General features: G+C 69.3%; 1 protein-coding gene across 1 annotated transcript in view; it reads right to left on the minus strand.

Annotated features, from left to right (window-relative positions):
• MEGF6 (multiple EGF like domains 6) overlaps positions 1-19,983 on the minus strand; it is a 68,864-nt gene that overhangs the window by 19,564 nt on the left and 29,317 nt on the right. Inside the window, exon 5 of the mRNA XM_070403104.1 lies at positions 3,709-3,831. Within this exon, the coding sequence (XP_070259205.1) occupies positions 3,709-3,831 (123 nt within the window). The remainder of the gene's footprint in view (positions 1-3,708; positions 3,832-19,983) is intronic.

Below are 19,983 nucleotides of genomic sequence, written 5' to 3' on the forward strand. Positions count from 1 at the left end.
CTCAGCACTGAGCCCACCAGGGCCCACGGGGAAGGAATCACAGGCAGGTGGGCGCAGGTGGAGGGGGTCCAGGTCCCTGTGCAGCCTCACAGCCCCCGAGCCCCCCGAGCCCCACGCTGCTGCACACGCTCTAACGTTCCAGAGGCTCCGGGGCTGTGCCAGGAGGCAGCCGAGCCCAGTGCCGCTCGCACAGCCTGAGCCAGGACCCGGGAGGCTGAGCGGGCACATCCCTCGGGCGCAGGGCTGTGCGCTCAGGGCAGGGCCGGCCACTGTGTGAGCAGCGTCCAGAGCTGGTGCTGACGTTCCCGGCCCCTGGAGTCACCCATGTCCCAGGGACCCCTGCCTGGGAAGTCCTGCAAGTCAGGACCACACCCTAGCCCCGCCGGCGGGGCTCAGCGGCTGAGCGCCAGCGTATGAACCAGGAGGTCACGGCTCGAGTCCCGGTCAGGGCACAGGCCCGGGTTGCAGGCTCGATCCCCGGTGTGAGGCGTGTCACATGGCTCTCTCTCATCATTGATGTCTCTCTCTCCCTCTCCCTTTCTCTCTGAAATCAATAGAAATATATTTTTTAAAAAAACACACTCAGGCCTGAAGCAAAGCTGAGAGCCCATCAGAAGGTGGGAGGTGCCTGGCCGGTGTGGCTCAGTCGGTTGAGCGCTGGTCCATGACTGAAAGGTCGCCAGTTTGATTCCTGGTTGGGGCACATACCCCGGTTGTGGGTTCAGTCCTGGTCAGGATGCTTACAGGATGCAACCAATCCATGTTTCTCTCTCTTTCTCTCTCTCTCCCCCACCTCTTTCCCTCTCCCTTCCTCTCTAAAATCAATAAAAAACATATTAAAAAGAAAAAAAAAGATAGAAGGCTAGGGGGCTCTATCACCCCTAAAATTCAACCCCCAATGTGACTGTATTGGGAGGTAGGCCTTTCATGGAGGTAATTAAGGTTAAATGCGGTCAAAGAGGCAGGGCCCTGATCCAATAGGATTTGTGTCCTTATAAGAAGACACATGAGATCTCTCTGTCTCCTGTCCTCATATGAGGACACAGCGAGAGGGGCAGCCAGGCAGCGGGTTACCAGGACTGACCTGGATCTGAAACTTCCAGCCTCCAGGACGATGAGAAAATTAAGGTCTGTTGTTTAAACCCCACAGTCGGTGGTATTTGTTACAGCTGCCTGAGCTGACGGATACACCCTCACTCCCCAGCGTGCACAGTCCAGGACACGGGGCTTCAGCCAGGGGACTGCAGGTTCTAATAGAGCTGGGCTGCAACCCCGCCTTCTGCCAGCAGGGGCCGCCCTACTCAGGAGCCTCAGGTGTGAGGCCTGGAGAGGTGCAAGGGAGCAGAACCTCACCTGAGCAGGAAACTGGGCGTCTAGAAAACAAGTGTCACACAAGGTGGGGGCGCACTCTGCCAGCGATCTCCCAGCTGGGGGTGCAGGTGGCAGCACCCGAGAGCTGGGCACGGGTTCAGGCTGGAGCCCAGGGTCAGGTGCACCAGAGTGCCACGGAGGAAGGGGCAGGTGGGGGTTGTGAGTGGCCGCCCTCAAGGCCCTGGCCCCAGGCCTGGCACAAGGCCAGCCCGAGTGGTCAGCTGGGGGCTGTGAGGCAGGCTGACTGGGGGCCGAGCCCGCCAATGGTGGCCGAGCCCCAGCTCCCCCTGAGGCTGCCTCCACCAGCTGGCTGTCTCGGGACTGGCTTCCTGGGGTTCCGTAATTACTGCCCTCAGACTGGCTGGGCTGCTAGACCCCAGCGCCTCATCCCACGTGTGGTCACATGTGTGGTCAGCGGCCATCCGCAGCCCTTCCTCCCGGGAAGCCCTGCTGGGGGCAGGGCCAGGAGGGCAGGACCGGGAGGGTGGCTGCCAGCTGGGCCAGGAGGAGAGAGTCACTGGGCTCTGCCTGCCCCTCGCCCCCACCCCGGCAGCTTGGGGTCACTCGCTGTTCAGCCCTGTGCGTCCTGCCCCGTCCCCCCTCCGATGGGGCCTTGGCACTGCACAGGACACGATGCCCTTGCAGGCGTGTACACGGCCGCCGGAGCCACACTCCAGGGCCACGAGCAGGGGTGGCACCAGCCCCACGTCACAGACTGCACGCCGGCCAGCAGGTCCCTGCGGCTCAGTCCCCGGAGAAAGCACAGGGGACAGGCCCCAGGCTGCGGGCCACCCCGTCCCGAAGCAGCAGCCCAAGGCCACTCGTAGAGGCCGCGATGGGTCCCCCCGAAGTCCCCAAGGGCACCTCCCCTCTGCAGGCTGCTGGCCCCCGTCAGCGCAGGTGGGGAGAAGAGGGGACGGGAGGGTGTGTCCCAGACCCAGGCCCCTCACAGGGGAACCAGGGCAGGGAGGGGCCAGCGGGTGTCCACCAGGCCCGGCCCCACAGGCACCTCCTCCAAGGAGAACCTGCCTGAGGGGCGGGGGAGGACATCGGGGAGACCTGGGGCCCCGAGGACAAAGCGCGCGTGGTATGGCCCCCAAAGCCCTCCCGCCCGCGGGCAGCAGCTGGGGCCGCGCCGTGAGGGTGTCTCAAGAGCGCCACACACCACAGCATTCCTGCATCTGTTTCCACTTTCCGACCAGGAAACTTTACGGGCAGCGGCCTCGCTCCCAGCAGCAGCCTGGACATGTGAGTGCGCGGGGGGGCCCCCCCGGGGCTGGCAGGCCGCCTGCCACACGGCAGCCAGGCACGCAGGAAGCGGCCCTCGGAGCCCACCCCGGCCACGCGGTCGCCAGGGTGGAAAGAGGGGGCATCTCGCCCCCTGCCCCAGAGGACGACCCCTCGGGGCCTCACAGACAGTGGCCAACGGGGAGGGGTCAGCCCTGTGCCCGCAGCACCTGTGTCCAGGGCCAGCCGGGAGGGGTCGGGAGGGGGAGGGGGGAGCAGAGGGGGACCAGGGGAGGGCCCTGACCGCTCAACACCAGGCTCCTGGCCTCCAGCCCCTCACCCTCTACCTCAGTGGGTGTCTAGTGCTCTCCCCTTCACCCCTTCTCTCCCTGTAACCCTCCCGAACTGGCAGGGGCCACAGTCTGGGGCCGGGGACCTCCGCCGGCCCCTTCCCCATGGGGCTGTTCCCACAGCAAAGAGCCCGCAGAGGAACGGGGTCAGGATCCCACGGCTCAGTGTCTCCGCCTTAGACGGCGCACCCCCGGGCTCCTGGAAGCCCAGCCTGCAGAGCACAGTGGCCTCCCTGCCCCCCCTGCCACCTGCCCCCCTCCCGGGCCCCCAGACCAGCCTCCCATGGCCCCGCTTGTATCTGAGTCTCCTGGAGTTCAGGGCAGCCCGGCCAGCCTTGGTCCCCGCTGACAGGCCACGGTGGCTTCTGCTGCAGCCCAGGGCCCCTCCCAAGTCACGAGAGCATGCCCCCTCCAGGGAGACCACCGGGCCTCCCAGCCCGCTCAGGTGTGGCTGCAGACGGTCCGAGGCCCCGGGTCACAGGGTCCTGCCCACGGGGGAGCCGGGCCCTGGGGACCTGACCGAGCCTCGGCTCTCATGGGGGTGGGGCTGGAAGGACCGTGACAGGCCGGGCCGGGCCCTCGGCCTCCCACACGCCGCTGGAGGGGCCCTAGAACAGCGCTGTCCCTGAGCCAGGCCCCGTCTGCCTCTCAGCCCAGGGCAGGGACCCAGACCTGGCCCAGACCTGGGTGGACCCAGCAGGGTGGGGACCAGCGAGGCCAGGAGCTGGGCAGGGGGGGCGCCGGGCCCAGGGGAGCTCACCCAGGCAGGTCCTGCCGTCCACGTGGAGCCGGAAGCCGGGTTTGCACTCGCACAGGTAGGAGCCGGGCGTGTTCACACACCTGTGGTGGCAGCCGCCGTTGTGTAGCTGGCACTCATCCACATCTGGGGCACAATGGGTCGAGGGTTACCAGCCAGTACCCACCCGGCTGTCCACCGCTCTGCGCTGGCCCAGCGTCCGCACGCCCCTCACTGAGGGCACCGCCCAGGCCCCAGACCCTCCGTCTCCAGCCACGCCTGCAGCCCGCCCCTCACCGGCTCTGGCCAAGCAGAGAGAAGAGAAGGGGGGCCTGTCCCCCACACCTGGCTGGAGGAGCGGCACCCCGACCTGTGGGGTCAGCTGGAACACGGGGAACAGAGGTTGGGCCAAGGCAGAGGCTGAAGAGGGAGCAGCAGGGTGGAGAGACCCTCCCCAGGACTGGGTCCCCGGGCTGCACCTCATGGGGGCCCCCTCTTTCTGCAGGAATGCAGAGATGTGGGGGCTCCGCTGCCCTCGCCTCTCGCCCTCCCTCAAGCCCACTCCTGCCCAGCTGGGCCTGGGGGAAGCCAGGCAGCAACTGGGACAGGAGGACGGGAGGTGGCACCAGGCGGTACGGGCACCAGGGTGTGGGGCTGAGCCTGGAGGGACCCGCCTGCCCCAGGGACACGGCGAGAGGGAGGAACGAGGCCTCTGCTCAGACAACAGGGAAGCAGTGGGGCCTGGAGCACGGGCACCTGCCCCTCAGGCCGGAGCAGCCCAGGAGGCTGCCAGGAGGCGGCGTCCAGGGAACACCCACAGATACTCCTCACCCCTGCGGGTCTCCCAGCCGCGCACAGCAGCCCGGGCACCCCGCCCAGGACGAGAGGCCCTGACTGCTGCTGGCCTGGCCGGGGAAGGCCACAGAGGCTGTGCGGCCCCGTCAGGAGGAAAAGTGATTTGGGGGCAAGTTCTCAGCTGAGGGGAGACCTCGGCGGCAGACAACATGCTCCCAGTGGCTGCAGAGCGAGGTTCCCCCTCATTCTGCCGATGATCCACAGAGCCGTGCCCTCCGCCCTCCAGCACCACCAGGAAACGCCGCCCCTCACACACACCCGCTCCCATCCCCGAGCTGCAGCCACCTGAGCAGACCTGGGAGGTGACACCGGGGAAGAGTCCCCCTGCCGCCCCTGAGGCCCCCAGGCTGCACTTCCCCCGCACGGACCTGCCCCCAGTCCACGCGCCAAGAATGTGCCTGGCGCCCCAGGAACGACACGCAGAACCCAGGGTCTCTGCTGGGGCCTCAGGACCCTCTGCTCCAGGGAGCCCTAAGGCCCCTCCCAGGCCCCTCAGAGAGGAGGGCAGGGGCGGCCACAGCCTCTCCGCCTGCACCAGGTGACCCGGGGGGTCCTCGGTCGCAGCCAGGAGAGGAGCTTAGAGGCAAGAAATTAACGGCCCCCAAAGAGCCCCAAAGAGGCTCGGGCCTAGGGCTCCGTGGGAAGTCAGCCCGGGCAGGGGGCAGAGGGCTGACCCACGCCCGTGGGGCAGGGCGGCGGGAAGCACTGGATGCGGGGAGGTGCTGTGGGAGAAGGGGTGCCTCGTGTGTTGTCTGAGGGGTGGGCAGGCAGGGGGAGCCGGGATAGGACACGGATGTTCCCTGATATGACCCCCGGAGGCCGGTGCTGGGCAAGCAGGCAGCGGGGATGCTGGCGACGTCATGTGCCGCCCCCCCCCCCCCCAACCCTAGCTCCCTCCAGCTGCTCGGCCAAGGACAGACAGGCCCAGGTGGCATCGCACCCCTGAGGCCTGCAGACACCTGGCGGGGGCCGAGCCTGCCCTGGGGCCACGTCCGCAGGCAGCTCCCGGCAGGTCTGCACCACCGTCCAGGACACCCAGGGGTCCAGGAGGAGCCAACACAGCAGCCCCACGGCCCAAGGACACCAAACTGACAACAGTCTGGGCAGAAGAGGGGGGGTGGGGGCAGGCTCAGCCCACCGTCCCTGAGGGCCAGCCTCCCTCCTGGTCTCACCTGCTGCCCGTCCCTGAGGGCCAGCCTCCCTCCTGGTCTCACCTGCTGCCCGTCCCTGAGGGCCAGCCTCCCTCCTGGTCTCACCTGCAGCCCGCAGGACCAGCTCTCCCGCGCCTGCTGCGTGGAGGGAACATGTGGACTCCGGCGTCTGCCTCCAGCCCAGCCTCTCGGATACCCCACTCCGGCCCTGCCCACCCCCAAAGCGGCACTGCCGGCAGTCGGGGACCCGCCTGGCCCTCCCTGGCCCTCCAGCCCGGGCCCCGCCGCCATGCCCTGGGCCGCTGAAGCTTCAGAGTGCGCTGGCGGCCGCGGGCCAGTCCGAGGGCAGTTTCAGGACCCGCTGGGCCCGGCTCTGCGGGACCGTCCGTGGCCCTGACTGCCCTCAGCTGATATACGTGACGGAGGACTCTGGCAGCCCAGACATGCCACACACACTGGAGCAGTGACATCACTGCCGGCACTGGGCTGGTCCCCGGGGAGCCCTCTGGCCCTGTGGTGTCTGCAGAGCCGGGGAACAAATGGCGGTGCCTCGGGGAGCCCATCGTGAGGCTGTGGGGGGCCCGTAGGGTCTCTATCAACCGTCACCCATCACACCAGCTCCCGCCCAGGAGCCCACAGCCAAGGTGGAACCAGCTGCCCCGACAGAAACCACCCAAACGAGCCTGTGCTGAAGCCCCGGACCTCAGGGACCGAGCGCCCAGGCTCCTGCCTGAGCCCCGTCAGCAGTTAGCAAGTCCTGCCCCCCACACGCCACAGGCCTCACCCCGGGGAGTGCACCCCTATCCCAGGGCCGGTCCCCTCTCCCTCACAAGCCCAAGCAGGTCCCATGGCAGGGCCTCCCCTAAGCCCAGCCCCGCCCAGCCCCACACTGCATGCTACAGTCTCACGGCATCCAGTGCCACCCGCGGCCTGGCCCGGGGACCTCGTGGGGATGGAGCCCGCCCCCCCCACCCCCCTACTGGCAGAGTGGCACAGCCAGGAGAGGCAGTCGAGCTTGCAGCTGGGGCTCTGTGTGCCCTCTGGCACGGAGAGGGCAGGGAATGCCGCCCTGGGGACTAGAGGGCCCACAGCACCCCCCCCACCCCCACCCCATCCCTGGCTCCCAGCTCCCAGGAGCTCCCTGAGGGGAAGCTGGCCTCATGGGGGCCAGACCTGAGCTTCCGGGAGGGGGCAGGGTGCCCCCACTTCCCCTGAGCTGCTGTCCTCTCTGCTGACCCTGCAGCTCACTGGGCTCGGAGGGGGGGGGGGGGGGAGACAGCATCTGCCACCTCCACAGGGGACCCCAGGGTCCGAGATCCTGCTCCCCGACCGGCCTCTCTCCTGAGCCTGCATCTGGGTGAACCCCAGAGCGGCCGGTGCGGGCCCCTCGCAAAGGCTGGGGCTGTCCTTCCCTCTGGCCAGGCGGCCACCCCGCGGTCAGCAGCCCACAGCCGCCAGGAGGGCAGGAATGTCTGCGGACTGGGCGCTGGCCTGCCCTGCCCTCCTGCCCTCCTGCCCTCCTGCCCTAGCCCCGCGCAAACTTTAAAAAGAGGCAACAAAGGCCACACATGGAGAGGCGCGCCCGCACCCGCACCCGCCCCCGAACCCGTCCCGCCGCCCTGCGCAGAGTCCGCCCGGCACCCACCTGGTCTCCGGTCCCCCACGCTCAGGGGGTAGCCGACCTGGCCCAGGTGGCACGGGTAGCAGCCCCTCCAAAAGTAGCGGTAGTGCGTGCCCGCCACGCGCGCCAGGCCCCCCAGGAGCAGGAGGCACCAGAGCGCGGCCAGACCGCTGCGGCGCTGGGACACCCCCATAGCGGATGCTGCGCTGGGGGACGGGCTCGGCTCCGGCTCCCCGCTCCCCGCTCCCCAATCCCCGCTCCCCAATCCCCGCTCCCCGCTCCCCGCTCAGCGCCGGCACTAGCAGCCGCGCCTCCGGCTCCGCTGGGCGCCACCAGGAGCCGCTCCGCCCAGCCTCCCCGCCCCTCGCCTTTTAAGTTCTCAGCTTTCCCTCCACCCCTCCCTCCCCGCTTCCCCCACCCTCACCCCCACCCCCCACAGGTAAAGGTCAAATCCTCGGCGCTGAGGGTCCGCCCCCGGCCCCGCCCTCGCCCCGCCCCGCCGCCCCCACAGCAGCGCGGGTCCCCCAGGCTCGCAGCCCGCAGCGCATTCCTTCGCGGAGTCCCCGCACTGGGACAGCCCCGCGCACAAACGCAGACACCCAGGGCCCAGCCAACACTCAGACACGTGTGTGCACACAGACCCACGTGTGCAAACATGCACGCGAGACAGAGCCCCGCAGATAGGCACATACTGACACAGACGCAGTCGCGTTCCCAGTGCCAAGGAGGGGAGAACTCCAAGCAGCGGAGGGGCCGCCCTTGCAAAGCCGGGGCTTCCAGAGGCGCTCCATGGGGATCCGTTCTGACAGGTTGGGGGGTGGAGCTGGGAGCAGCAGGCCCTTCGGGGCCACCCACCAAAGTGGAAATCCTGGGGGTGAAGATGCCTGTAGCCCCCACGCAGGTGTCCCCCACCTGGCACTGCCATGCTCTCCACTAGCCCAGGGCCCCGCCCACAGGGCCCAGGCAGGTGGGTACCCAGAGGGATCAGGGCTGTGCCCCCAGGGAGCCTAGCAGAGTCTGGCTACACCCTCCAGAACCAATGGAGCCTGGCTGGCGGGGACCAGCCCACCCCCACCCCCACGCCCCACCCCCGTGTCCAGCTAGGAAAGCCCTGGACACGCCTCTAACCCCAGACCCCTGGCCCCATGTTACCCAAGGGCACAGGCCTAGGCCCCAGCTCTGTCCAAAATGGCCCTCCCCCGGGTCATCAAAGCCACAGCCACTGGGCATCCCTGGAAGGCCCTGGCCTGCAGCCCCAAATCCTGTGCAGCCCGGCCGGCCCCTGGTGCCCCACCCCGACCCCGCCAGGCCTGCCCCGCCCCAGAAGCTGCTGGGACACAGGCCCCGCTGCTGTCACTCTGCACCCCCTTTTGTATCCACCTGGACTGCAACCCACATCCCGGCCTGAGAGGGGTCCCTCGCTCCCAGGGCCGTCCCAGGGTCAGGCGGGCTGCTCCGCTGCTCGGGCCCCTGTCCTCAGTGCCCAGCAGAGCAGGGCTGGGGATGAGCAGGCGCAGTCTGGGAGCACACACAGGTCCCAGGACCCCCGCGGAGCCTGTTTCCTCATCTGTACAGCAGGCAGGGGCCAGATTAGACCAGCTGGGGGCCATGGCCTGCCGCCACGGAACACAGGTGACAGAAGAGAACCGGACCGGGTGTGCCCCTGCCGCCACAGAACACAGGTGACAGAAGAGAACCGGACCGGGTGTGCCCCTGCCGCCACGGAACACAGGTGACAGAAGAGAACCGAACCGGGTGTGCCCCTGCCGCCACGGAACACAGGTGACAGAAGAGAACCGAACCGGGTGTGCCCCTGCCGCCACAGAACACAGGTGACAGGAAAGAGAACCGGACCAGGTGTGCCCCTGCCGCCACGGAACACAGGTGACAGAAGAGAACCGAACCGGGTGTGCCCCTGCCGCCACAGAACACAGGTGACAGGAAAGAGAACCGAACCGGGTGTGCCCCTGCCGCCACGGAACACAGGTGACAGAAGAGAACCGAACCGGGTGTGCCCCTGCCGCCACGGAACACAGGTGACAGGAAAGAGAACCGGACCAGGTGTGCCCCTGCCGCCACGGAACACAGGTGACAGAAGAGAACCAGACCGGGTGTGCCCCTGCCGCCGTGCCCACGGGGCCCAGGGAGGAGGAACTTGGCCAATAGAAAAGCAATTCGTGTGCAGGGGCGGCTCCCGAAGCAAAGCCAGGCTGCCAAGTGCCCGACAAGTCTGGGCACAAGTCCTTCCTGTCCTGGAAGTAAGTCCTCGAGAGCCTGAGAGCCCTCGTGGGTCCCCCGCCCCTCATGCCCCCCGCAGCACTCCTCTGCCCAGGGCTGCCCTCCTGGGGCCTCCCTGTGGCATCCGGGGTCTCCCTCTGGCACCCGGGGCCTCCCTGTGGCATCCGGGGTCTCCCTCTGGCACCCGGGGCCTCCCTCTGGCACCCGGGGCCTCCCTCTGGCACCGGGGTCTCCCTGTGGGTGCCCAGGGTGTCTGAGTGGAGGGGCAGAGAACCTGCAGGAGGGGGTGAGCTGTGAAGAAACGGTCTCTGTGGCTCCCGCTGTCCCTGGTGTCCCGGCCGCATCCCTGGATTGTCCCCCAGAACCCAGTGCTGGCACCTCAGGCTGAGCCGCTGAAGGGCCCCACTCAGAGTCCGAGCTGGATGCGGGCAGAGGGTTTCTAGGAAGTTCTGGTCCGGATCTTGGCTCCTCCGGCCTCTGCGTGGCTGGCCCTGGGGAGCCCCCGCTTCCACAGCCAACTCAGAGGTCACCTTCTCCGCAAAGCACCCCCAGACCCAGCTGCCGCCGCCCTGTGCTCCCCAAACCTGGCCCGTCCTTCACTTACCCATTCACTCACTCACTCACTCACGCATTCGTGCCTTTCACTCAACAACGGCCTGTGTGCCCGCTCTGCGCTGGACACGGTTCTGGGGTGCAGTGGTCTCCCCACCCAGTGGAGGGTTACATTCGGGAGGAGGTGTGGACGGCTCTGGGCCTCTGTGCCCAGTAGGCCGGGTGTTTGGACTCGGGCATGGCCGTGAGGGGCCGCAGCTGCCAAGTACGGACGCCACGGGCAGCCCGGCGGTGCCCACACCCCCCACGGTCTCCGGCCCGGGGCTGTGGGTCTGGACGCGGTTTGGGAAATGCCTTCCCGATGCGGAAAACACGGAATGTCTGTGTCAGCAGCAGGGCTGTCCCCACCGCAGCCGGCCCAGCCCTCCTCCTCCGCCAGAGCCCAGGCTGGGCGAGGCCCATGCCCCCCCCCAATGCCATGCCTCCCTTAGCGCCGGCCCATCCACAGCAGACCCCCCGCAGGGAGCTCAGGGGCGGAAGGAACTCGGCAGGGCCACGCCCTGTGGCTGGTCCCTTGGCGCTCACCAACACGTCCTCCATGATGGTGCAGTGAGGCCTCCCCACCCTCTCTCGCTCCCTCTGAGTCCGACAGGTCACGTGACTGGTTTGGGGCAGGTTGGTGGGCCTTGAAGGCCGAGAAAGCAGTGTGGGTGCCTCCGGGGAGCCTCAGGGGCCGGGCTATCAGCAGGACAGACCCCCCATCAGTGAGGAGAGGCCATGAAGGAGCTGGAGGAGGCGTGTGCCCATGAGGCTTGGCTTCGATCGCCTCCCAGCCCGGAGCCCTCCTCACACCTGGGTCCCAGGTGACACACACCCGCCTGGTGTTTCCCCCGATGTCCAGAGCCCAGCCCAGAGCAGGGGGTCGGCTTCGGGCGCGGGTCACACACGATCCACCTGCCTCCACGGGGACCAAGCAGGCGGCTCCAGAGTCTCCCCGGCCCTCTTCTGGGGCCGCTGCTCCATCAGCCTCATGGTAAAGCCATTACCGCCTCAGCCCTCCCCGAGTCAGAGGAGGGGAAATTAAAACCAGGTCGTTTCCGACAGCCCGGCTGCCACTCCTGCTGCCGCTGCCCTTGGCTGGGCCGGGCGGAACTGGGAAGCCCCCTCTGACGCACATGGCCCTGGAGGGCAGGGGGGCAGCCCGCATCACCCGCTCTTCCCCCTGGGGCATCGGGACCAGCCCCAGTCTCTGCCCGGGGGGCGCTGTCGAGAGCCAGACCCAGGGCCTGGGAGGCCTCCGAACACGTGTGCACATGTGTGAGCGTGTGATGAGCCCCCGCCTGGGTCCTCTGCTGCCCAGGCTCTCGTAGACACGCAAAGACGGCGAGGCCAGTCCCGGTGGGAGCGCCTGCACCTAGAACGCTGACGCAGTCCCCGCCATCGACACAGTCCCCACCACGACACGCCACCCACCATAGCACGGCCCCCACCACGGGCACGGCCCCACCGCGGGCACAGTCCCACCACGGACACAGTCCCCACCACGGGCACGGCCCCCACCACGGGCACGGCCCCACCACGGGCACGGCCCCCACCACGGGCACGGCCCCACCACGGGCACGGCCCCCACCACGGGCACGGCCCCCACCACGGGCACGGCCCCACCACGGGCACGGCCCCCACCACGGGCACGGCCCCACCACGGGCACGGCCCCCACCACGGGCACGGCCCCACCACGGACACGGCCCCCACCACGGACACGGCCCCCACCACGGGCACGGCCCCACCACGGGCACGGCTGTGAAGACCTGGCTCTCACTGGGACACCTGAGCGGCCAGGCAGCAGGGAGCACTCAGGAGACGGTGAAGGCTTCCTGGGGGAAGCGGCTGAGCTGGCCTTTGGACGAGTGGAGGAAGGGAAGGGAGCAAAGACCTGCTTGTCAGAGGACAGGAGGGCCAGGAGGCTGCCAGTGCAGGGGCAGGACGGGCCACGGAGGGCTGGATGCCACGGGGACTGCTGCCGACACGGGTGCCGGGCCCTGGCCCACAGCAGGCACCCACCGGGCAGAAGGAACAAGCAATTGACCCCCACCCCCCGGGCACACAGCCAGACCTGCTCCCAGCAACCCCGCGGCCTGCTGGACCCGTCACCCTCCTGCTGCCCTTCCTACCTGGGGGCCGAACCTGATCGCAGGACACGGGGTCAAAGCGTGGCAGCCAGCTGCGGCCGGGCCCAGGGCCAGCCAGCACTTATGCCACCTTCCAGGGTGCCCACGCCTGGAGCTGGCTGGCAGGGTGATCATCCATGCCATCTGCAGGGCACAGGGCCACCTGCTGCACAGCCTGAGCTCGGGGACAGCTGCCGACCCCTAAAACACAGTCAACGTCTAAGACCCCGCGCTCCCCAGCTCTAATGCGACAGCCGTGGTCCCTGCTGGGCACCCAGCCCTCCCCCTCGAACCCAAGACCCCCTAGCCCCGTGGGTTCTTTTGTGACAGGCACCTCGTGTCCTCGACAGCAGCAGTGACAGGCTCGTCCTCTGCGTTCAGCCCATGCCCCACCCCACCACTGTCCTGAGACCTCAGGAAGCAGAGATTCTGGGGTTGGGCCGTGAGGTCAGGAGCCCACCACCCAGCGTGGCCGGGAACAGGGAAGGGGGCGAGGGTGGGGTGCAGGCCCAGCCCAGACCCGCTTCTCGGGGTGCCTGGAGAAGAGCCGGGGCCCCAGGGGTATGGCAGGGAAGGGGGTGAGGGGGACAGAGAAGATGCAGCCAAGACACAGACAGTAGGAGAGGCCAGTCGGGGGCCTGGCTGGCTGGAGGCTCGAGGCCGGGGCTCTGGGATGCGAGCGGCCCTGCGACTCCCCCGTCCTCTGCGCCGTCCGCACCTTCACCTGAAGCTCTGGTTTTGGCGCCTGCAGGCTGCCCGTCTTGGGGTCCCCTCCCGGGAGCCGGCCCAGTGCCTGGGCTGGGGGGCAGGCAGGCCCGTGCGGCAGCCGCTGGCCTCCCTGTCGCACGGAAAGCTGGCTGGCTGGGCTGGGCTGTTATTGTTCCCGCCTTGGCCTCCACCAGGAAGGCACCTGCCAGGATCGGTCACCAGGGGCCGGACTCAGCCGGAGCCAGGGAATGAGGCTCCCCTCTCAGCGCCTCCGACGGGGGGCGGGGGGGCCCTGCCGCAGACGCCTCATCGGTACGTCCCCATCCTGCCTGAGGACTGGGGGGCGGCCAGCAGAGGGCCTGGCCTGGGGGCCGAGGCCGACCCTCCTGAGAACAAGACGGGGGGTCTGCCTCCCAAAGGCCCAAGTCCACGCGGACTCCAACGGGGCAGGGCCAGCCTCGGCCAGAGGAGGCGCCAGCCGAGGGCCCCCAGCCGCCCCCCTGCCCCTCCTCGCAGCCCGGCCAGCCCCCAGGACGGCACAGCTGGCCCCGGTCAGCCTCGGCCTCCTGACCCAGCCGAGCCCCGGGCACCCTCCTCAGGGCCTATCACTGCCCACATTCCTGCTCCCCCAGGGGACCCAGCCCGCAGCTCGTCCCAGCCAGGCTGTGGGGTGTGAGGGGAGCGCCTGTCAGCCTCCAGGCCCCTTTCCCAGGCGTCCACCCAGGCAGGCAGGGCAGCCTGTGGCGCCCTGAGCACATGTACCTCGGACAGGGGCTCCCCCCCCCACCCCGGCCCCAGGAAGGTGCCTGGACGGGGCAGCAGACCTGCCCACCTGGAGCAGGTATCAGCCGGCAGGGCTGGGGGCCAGGCCTCAGGGCCCGCAGGCTTCGCGGACACCCTGACGAGGACCCCAGCCCTTCCCTGGACGCCGCCCCCAGAGCCGAGGAGCAGCAGGGGATGGGGAACATGTGGGGGGGTGGGGGGACGTGGGGGATGCCGAGCCCCAGGAACGAGTGCTGTTTCCATGCTGGGCGGCGTCGGCCGCACAGGGAGAAAGCTGCTCCCCGCCCTGCCCCGCCCCGCAGCCTCATCTCCTGGAAGGAGGGTCAGCAGGGCCTCCGCAGCTCCCCGCTCCTGGTGTGGGGGGAAGGCAGGCCTGGACCCGCGAGACCCCCCCCCCCCCCCAGAGACACCTGACTTTCTCCGGAAGGTGGCGTCTTTGCCCCCTGGGCAGGGGCTCCAAAGGCACAGGGTCCCCAAGCCACACACCAGCCAGTGGAGGAGGCCTCCCAGAGGGCTTTCAGGGCTGAGAGGGGTTCTGAGGGGGAGGGGAGGGGAGGGGAGAGGAGGGGAGGGGAGGGGAGGGGAGGGGAGGGGAGGGGAGGGGAGGGGAGGGGAGGGGACAGGTCCCCAGCCTGGATGTAGGTCTCCATTCCTGGGCCTGGTTAGGGTCCTGGTCCCCCTGTCACCCCCAGACCTGATGTAGCCCCGACCCCTGGGCCTGGTCAAGAGAAGACAGTGAGGCTGGAGCAGAGGGCAGTGCCCCAAGGCCCAGGCGGGAACAGGATCCCTCCGGTTGGGGCAGCCCTTCCCTCCGTCCCCTGCACCCCCTGAAGCCGGTGGGGGGCTGGGAGCCCGCTGCAGGTGCTGGGCCTGGCGCAGGCTTTCCCTGGAGCCCCCTGAGGGCCCTGAGGCGGGAGTGCAGATGAGGAAGAGACGAGGTTCAGAGTTACCCACCCAAGGGTCTCACGGACTCCGAAGTCTGGCCCGGAGCAGCTTCCCAAGGGGCCCCGCGGAGAGCTGGGCGGCCAGGACAAGCTCTGCCCTGGACCCCACTTTTCTCCCTGGGACCCACCGCCTCTGTGAGCCTCAGGTCAGAACCTGCCGAGGTCTGGGGGGAGGGCTGGCCCCCACAGAGCCTCGCCTGGGACACGCCACTCCGGCACCAGCCGCTCCGGTGAGCAAGCACACGGCTCCCACTCCAGGAGGGTCTCCCAGAACATCTCACACACACACACACACACACACACACACACGCGCGCGCGCGCGCGCACGCGCTCTCACACACGGGCACACACATGTGCGTTCACACACATGCTCAGGCGCACACACGCTCTCTTACACACACACATGCTCACACGCTCACACCTGGGCCTGGCGACGCTCCGGAGTGAGGGCCACGGCGCCCTCTGGCCAGGCCCCTGCGTGCTCGGGTCCCACAGGCCCCTGCACCGGCCCAGCGGGCTCTGCGCTCACCCACCAGCTCCGCACCACCTTCCCGTGCGGCCAGCGGCCAGCAGAGCTTCCCCGCAGTGACATCCCGATTCCCTGTTGGCTCTGCCCGCACGTGGCCGTGGCCGCCCCTGAGCCCCACTCCATTCCACACACGCGCACAGGGCCTGGCTTGCAGGGGACAGAGAGACCCCCGCAGGCGCTTGCCTCTCCACAGAGCCCCGGCCACGCGGTGCCTCGGAGCCCCGGCCCCCCAAACACGCAGAGCCGGTCAGCCAGCCCAGGGGGAGGCTGGGGAGGGCCAGGCCCGCAGCAGCGGATGCAGGTCAGAGCCATTCCCTCCCGTCTGGCTCCCCTGCTGGCTCCCCTGCTGGCCATCCCGTCCCCATCCGCCTCCAGCCGGCTCTGCTGGTGACAGCCCCCTGTCCTCCGGGACCTCCTGGAGTGAGGGGTTCCACACCCCCCAGGGAACACCGTCCAGGCGGGTTAGCCCACCTATGCCCGGGGCCAAGTGGTGGACTTCCGTTCCAAGACCTGCAGACCCCGGGCCGGGCCTGGCGCTGGTCTGGTCAGCCCTGGAGCCCGGAACATGCTTCTGCAGACCCCTGTGGGCAGCCCAGCATGGCCCCTGGCCTGGCACAAGCCCTCCTGGGGAAGCCAGGGGCCCCAGACACCAAGGAGTTGCGGGGGCCCACAGGCTCTGAGGAGACTCTGGGGCTGAGGAATGAAAGGGCCAGGGGATGGGAAGGCTGAGGCCCAATCTGGAGGCCCCTGGGCTGGGGAGCCCTCTGAGCTGGGGAGACCCCTGGGCTGGGGAGCCCGCGGCAGGAATGTGGAAGCAGAAGAAACCAGGCCGGGCAGTGAGCCCACGGCAGACCGGATGGGGGCCCGGATCCCCCAAGGGCACCAGAGGTGTCAGAGCCCAGAGCCTCGAAGGAGGAGGCTGTGTCGTGGGCTGTCCTGTCCTTTGAGTGGGCACCATGGTCTCTGGGCACCAGGCTCTGTGGGCCCCGTGGGCCCCGTGGGCTCCGTGGGCACCGTGGGCTCTGTGGGCACCGTGGGCTCCGTGGGCCAGGGTGAGGGGCGTCTGACACTCACAGGGAGCCTGCCCTGGGCCTGGCATGTCCTAGGACCCTTGGTTCATTCCCTACACCAGCGTGTCAGCCTACTTTAGAGGGCACTGCTGGGAGACGGGGGTGGGCAGCTGGGGGCCCCTCCTTACCCAGAGTCTAGTGAGGGGTACGCCTCCCCTCCGCCCATCTCCCTGCCCTCAGCGTGTCCTGGAGTCAGGGCGCAGGCCTGGGTGGGCTCCGCACACCAATGGGCGCATCTCCCAGAAGGGGGGTCACAGTGAAGCCATGGCTCGGGGGTGATGTGGAGCCTCTCCCCCCACCCAGCCCTGGCTCCCGCTCCCCGCTCTCACCCAGCCCTGGCTCCCGCTCCCCGCTCTCACCCAGCCCTGGCTCCCGCTCCCCCCTCTCACCCAGCCCTGGCTCCTGCTCCCCCCTCTCACCCAGCCCTGGCTCCTGCTCCCCCCTCTCACCCAGCCCTGGCTCCTGCTCCCCCCTCTCACCCAGCCCTGGCTCCCGCTCCCCCCTCTCACCCAGCCCTGGCTCCTGCTCCCCCCTCTCACCCAGCCCTGGCTCCTGCTCCCCCCTCTCACCCAGCCCTGGCTCCTGCTCCCCCCTCTCACCCAGCCCTGGCTCCCGCGCACCCCTCTCACCCAGCCCTGGCTCCCGCTCCCCCCTCTCACCCAGCCCTGGCTCCCGCGCACCCCTCTCACCCAGCCCTGGCTCCCGCTCCCCGCTCTCACCCAGCCCTGGCTCCTGCTCCCCCCTCTCACCCAGCCCTGGCTCCTGCTCCCTCCTCTCACCCAGCCCTGGCTCCCGCTCCCCGCTCTCACCCAGGCCTGGCTCCTGCTCCCTCCTCTCACCCAGCCCTGGCTCCTGCTCCCTCCTCTCACCCAGCCCTGGCTCCCGCTCCCCCCTCTCACCCAGCCCTGGCTCCCGCTCCCCCCTCTCACCCAGCCCTGGCTCCTACTCCCCCCTCTCACCCAGCCCTGGCTCCCGCTCCCCCCTCTCACCCAGCCCTGGCTCCCGCTCCCCGCTCTCACCCAGGCCTGGCTCCTGCTCCCCCCTCTCACCCAGCCCTGGCTCCCGCTCCCCCCTCTCACCCAGCCCTGGCTCCTACTCCCCCCCTCTCACCCAGCCCTGGCTCCCGCTCCCCCCTCTCACCCAGCCCTGGCTCCCGCTCCCCGCTCTCACCCAGGCCTGGCTCCTGCTCCCCTCCTCTCACCCAGCCCTGGCTCCTGCTCCCTCCTCTCACCCAGCCCTGGCTCCTGCTCCCCCCTCTCACCCAGCCCTGGCTCCCGCGCACCCCTCTCACCCAGCCCTGGCTCCCGCTCCCCCCTCTCACCCAGCCCTGGCTCCTGCTCCCCCCTCTCACCCAGCCCTGGCTCCCGCTCCCCCCTCTCACCCAGCCCTGGCTCCTACTCCCCCCCTCTCACCCAGCCCTCGCTCTTGCACCCCCAGAGGCACAGGCTTCCAGGTCCTGGGGTGAGCAAGGGATCACGGAGGCCTTCCTGCGCCGCCCCCCCCCCCCCCCACACACACCCCATCTAGACCCGCCCAGCAGACGCATCCCCGCCCTGACCTCCTACAGACTGGACAGACAGCTCCCAGCTGGTCCACAGCTGGAGACAGGGTTCTTGTCGGGGAAGGAAGCGCTGGAAGAGGGCGGCGACAGCAACTGTCTGACCCCCTGAGGGAAAGCAGATGCCCTCGCCCACCCTCCCCCACGGTCAGCCAGGGCCAGGCAGGGCCAGGCAGGTGAAGGGGTGAGGGGGACATCCCACCTCGCCACCTGCCTTCTTCCCACCTCAGCCCCCCCCCCCCCCCGCCCCGCCCTTAGCAGGGCTGGGTACAGGGCTGGGTACGGAGTGATCCCAGAGCTGGTGAACGCTTCCAGACCCCTGGCAGGGGCAGGGTGCCCACTGGTGCCAGCACACAGCCAGCCGCCTGTGCTTAGCCAGCTGCCGCCCCCCCCATCTCTCCACTGGCACCTCCCCAGGCACAGCAGCCTCCCACCCCGCACAGCCCCAGGGCCCCCCACCTACATCAGATTTCTGAGTCTCCCAACCTCATTTCGGGAGGACCCCTAAAGGCGTGGGAGGGGTCGGCAGGGAGGACCCCAAGGACTGGGCACCACCCAGGAACCCAGGGGTGGGCGGTGGCCGTGGGGCAGGTCCTGCCGTGTCCCTGAAGCTGCCCCCGAGTTGGGCGCTGGCCCTCGCAGCCCCCATGGCCGATGGCGCACTCATCCACGTCTGCGGGGGGAGAAGCCGTGAGCGCCACGGGACCTCCCAGCCACGGCCACCCCAGGGCCTCAGACCCCCTCGCCATAGACCCCCTTGGCCTGGAGGAAGCGGGCAAGCCCCACCCCCCCCAGACAGGCCCACGAGGGGGACACCCACCTGCAAACCCGGCACCTGCCCCAGGGTCCCTCCGGGCACCCCGGACGAGCGGCCGCCCCACAGCGTGCGAGGCGCAGCCACGGGCGCAGCCACGGGAGGTCACTGTCCCGGCCACACGGGAGCAACCCCCTCAGCGCCAACAACCCTGCGCTGGCGCCCCGGACCCACACCCAGGCCCGGACGGCTTCGGTGTGGCCGGGACAGGCTGTCCTTCCTCGGGAGGGACCCTAGGAGACCCCAGGCAGGTCAGGGGGCAGGGGCGGCCGTGTCCCACGGGAACGGCGGGGCCAGAATCCCTCGGGATCACTGGAATGCAAACTTCAGCTCGGCCGGCCAAGACCAACAGCGGGATTTTCTGGGAATTCCTACAAGTGACACAGGGCCAGCCGGAGGCAGCCAGTCGGGGTCAGCGCCCAGGGCTTCCCGCCCGGCCCAGGGACAGCACAGAGGCCAGACCCGTGGGCGAGGCATCCCCAGAAGCTGCCGGCCGTTCCGGCCACTCAGCGGGGCAGCCAGGAGGGCAGGCCGCCGGGGAGCAGGCCCCCAGACCACGCGAGCCCTCACAGCTGCCGGTGTGGAGGCTGCCACACGGCTCCCAGCACCTCACCTGGGCCCCGACACCGGGTGGAGCCGGCCATGGCATTCGGCTGGGCTGAGCCCCGGGGGCCTGCAGCGGGCGAGCTGCTCACACCTGTGTCTGCCCACAGCTGGTCCGTGCCATACTCGACGTGGGTACCGGCCCCGCCCGTCTGAGCCAACACCCCACTCCAGGGCCTCAGGAGAGAGGCAGGGGTGGTGGGAGGACCAGCCCTCACGAGCCCACTCCCCGCCACCTGTCCTGCGTCCCCGACCACCTCCCACCACTGGGTGTCTGTAAGTAGGGGCACGGCCCGGGTCCCCCACCTGCCGTGGGGGTGGGGAAGGCTCACTGCGGAACGGAGGCCGGGACACCCAGGAAGGTCGCCAAGCCCGTGGGCAGGGGGTGCCAGGCCTCGCTCACCAGGCCTGGGGGACGGTCACCCCATCCCGCACGCCCTCCCCGGCTGTGGGCCCCCTGTCAGGAGCCCGGCATTCAAGGCCCGGCCTGTGCCCGGCCGGCGGGGCTCAGTGGTTGAGCATCGACCTATGAGCCGGGAGGTCACGATTTGATTCCCGGTCAGGGCACAGGCCCGGGTTGTGGGCTCGATCCCAGGGTGGGGCGTGCAGGAGGGAGCCGATCCCTGTTTCTCTCCCATCATTGAAGTTTCTCCCTCCCCCTTCCTCTCTGAAATCGGTAAAAATATGTTTTTAAATGGTAAACA

This window comes from Myotis yumanensis, unplaced genomic scaffold, assembly GCF_028538775.1.
Source record: "Myotis yumanensis isolate MYYU_CA2020_CCGP unplaced genomic scaffold, mMyoYum1.0.hap1 SCAF_2, whole genome shotgun sequence".
Lineage (NCBI taxonomy): Eukaryota > Metazoa > Chordata > Mammalia > Chiroptera > Vespertilionidae > Myotis > Myotis yumanensis.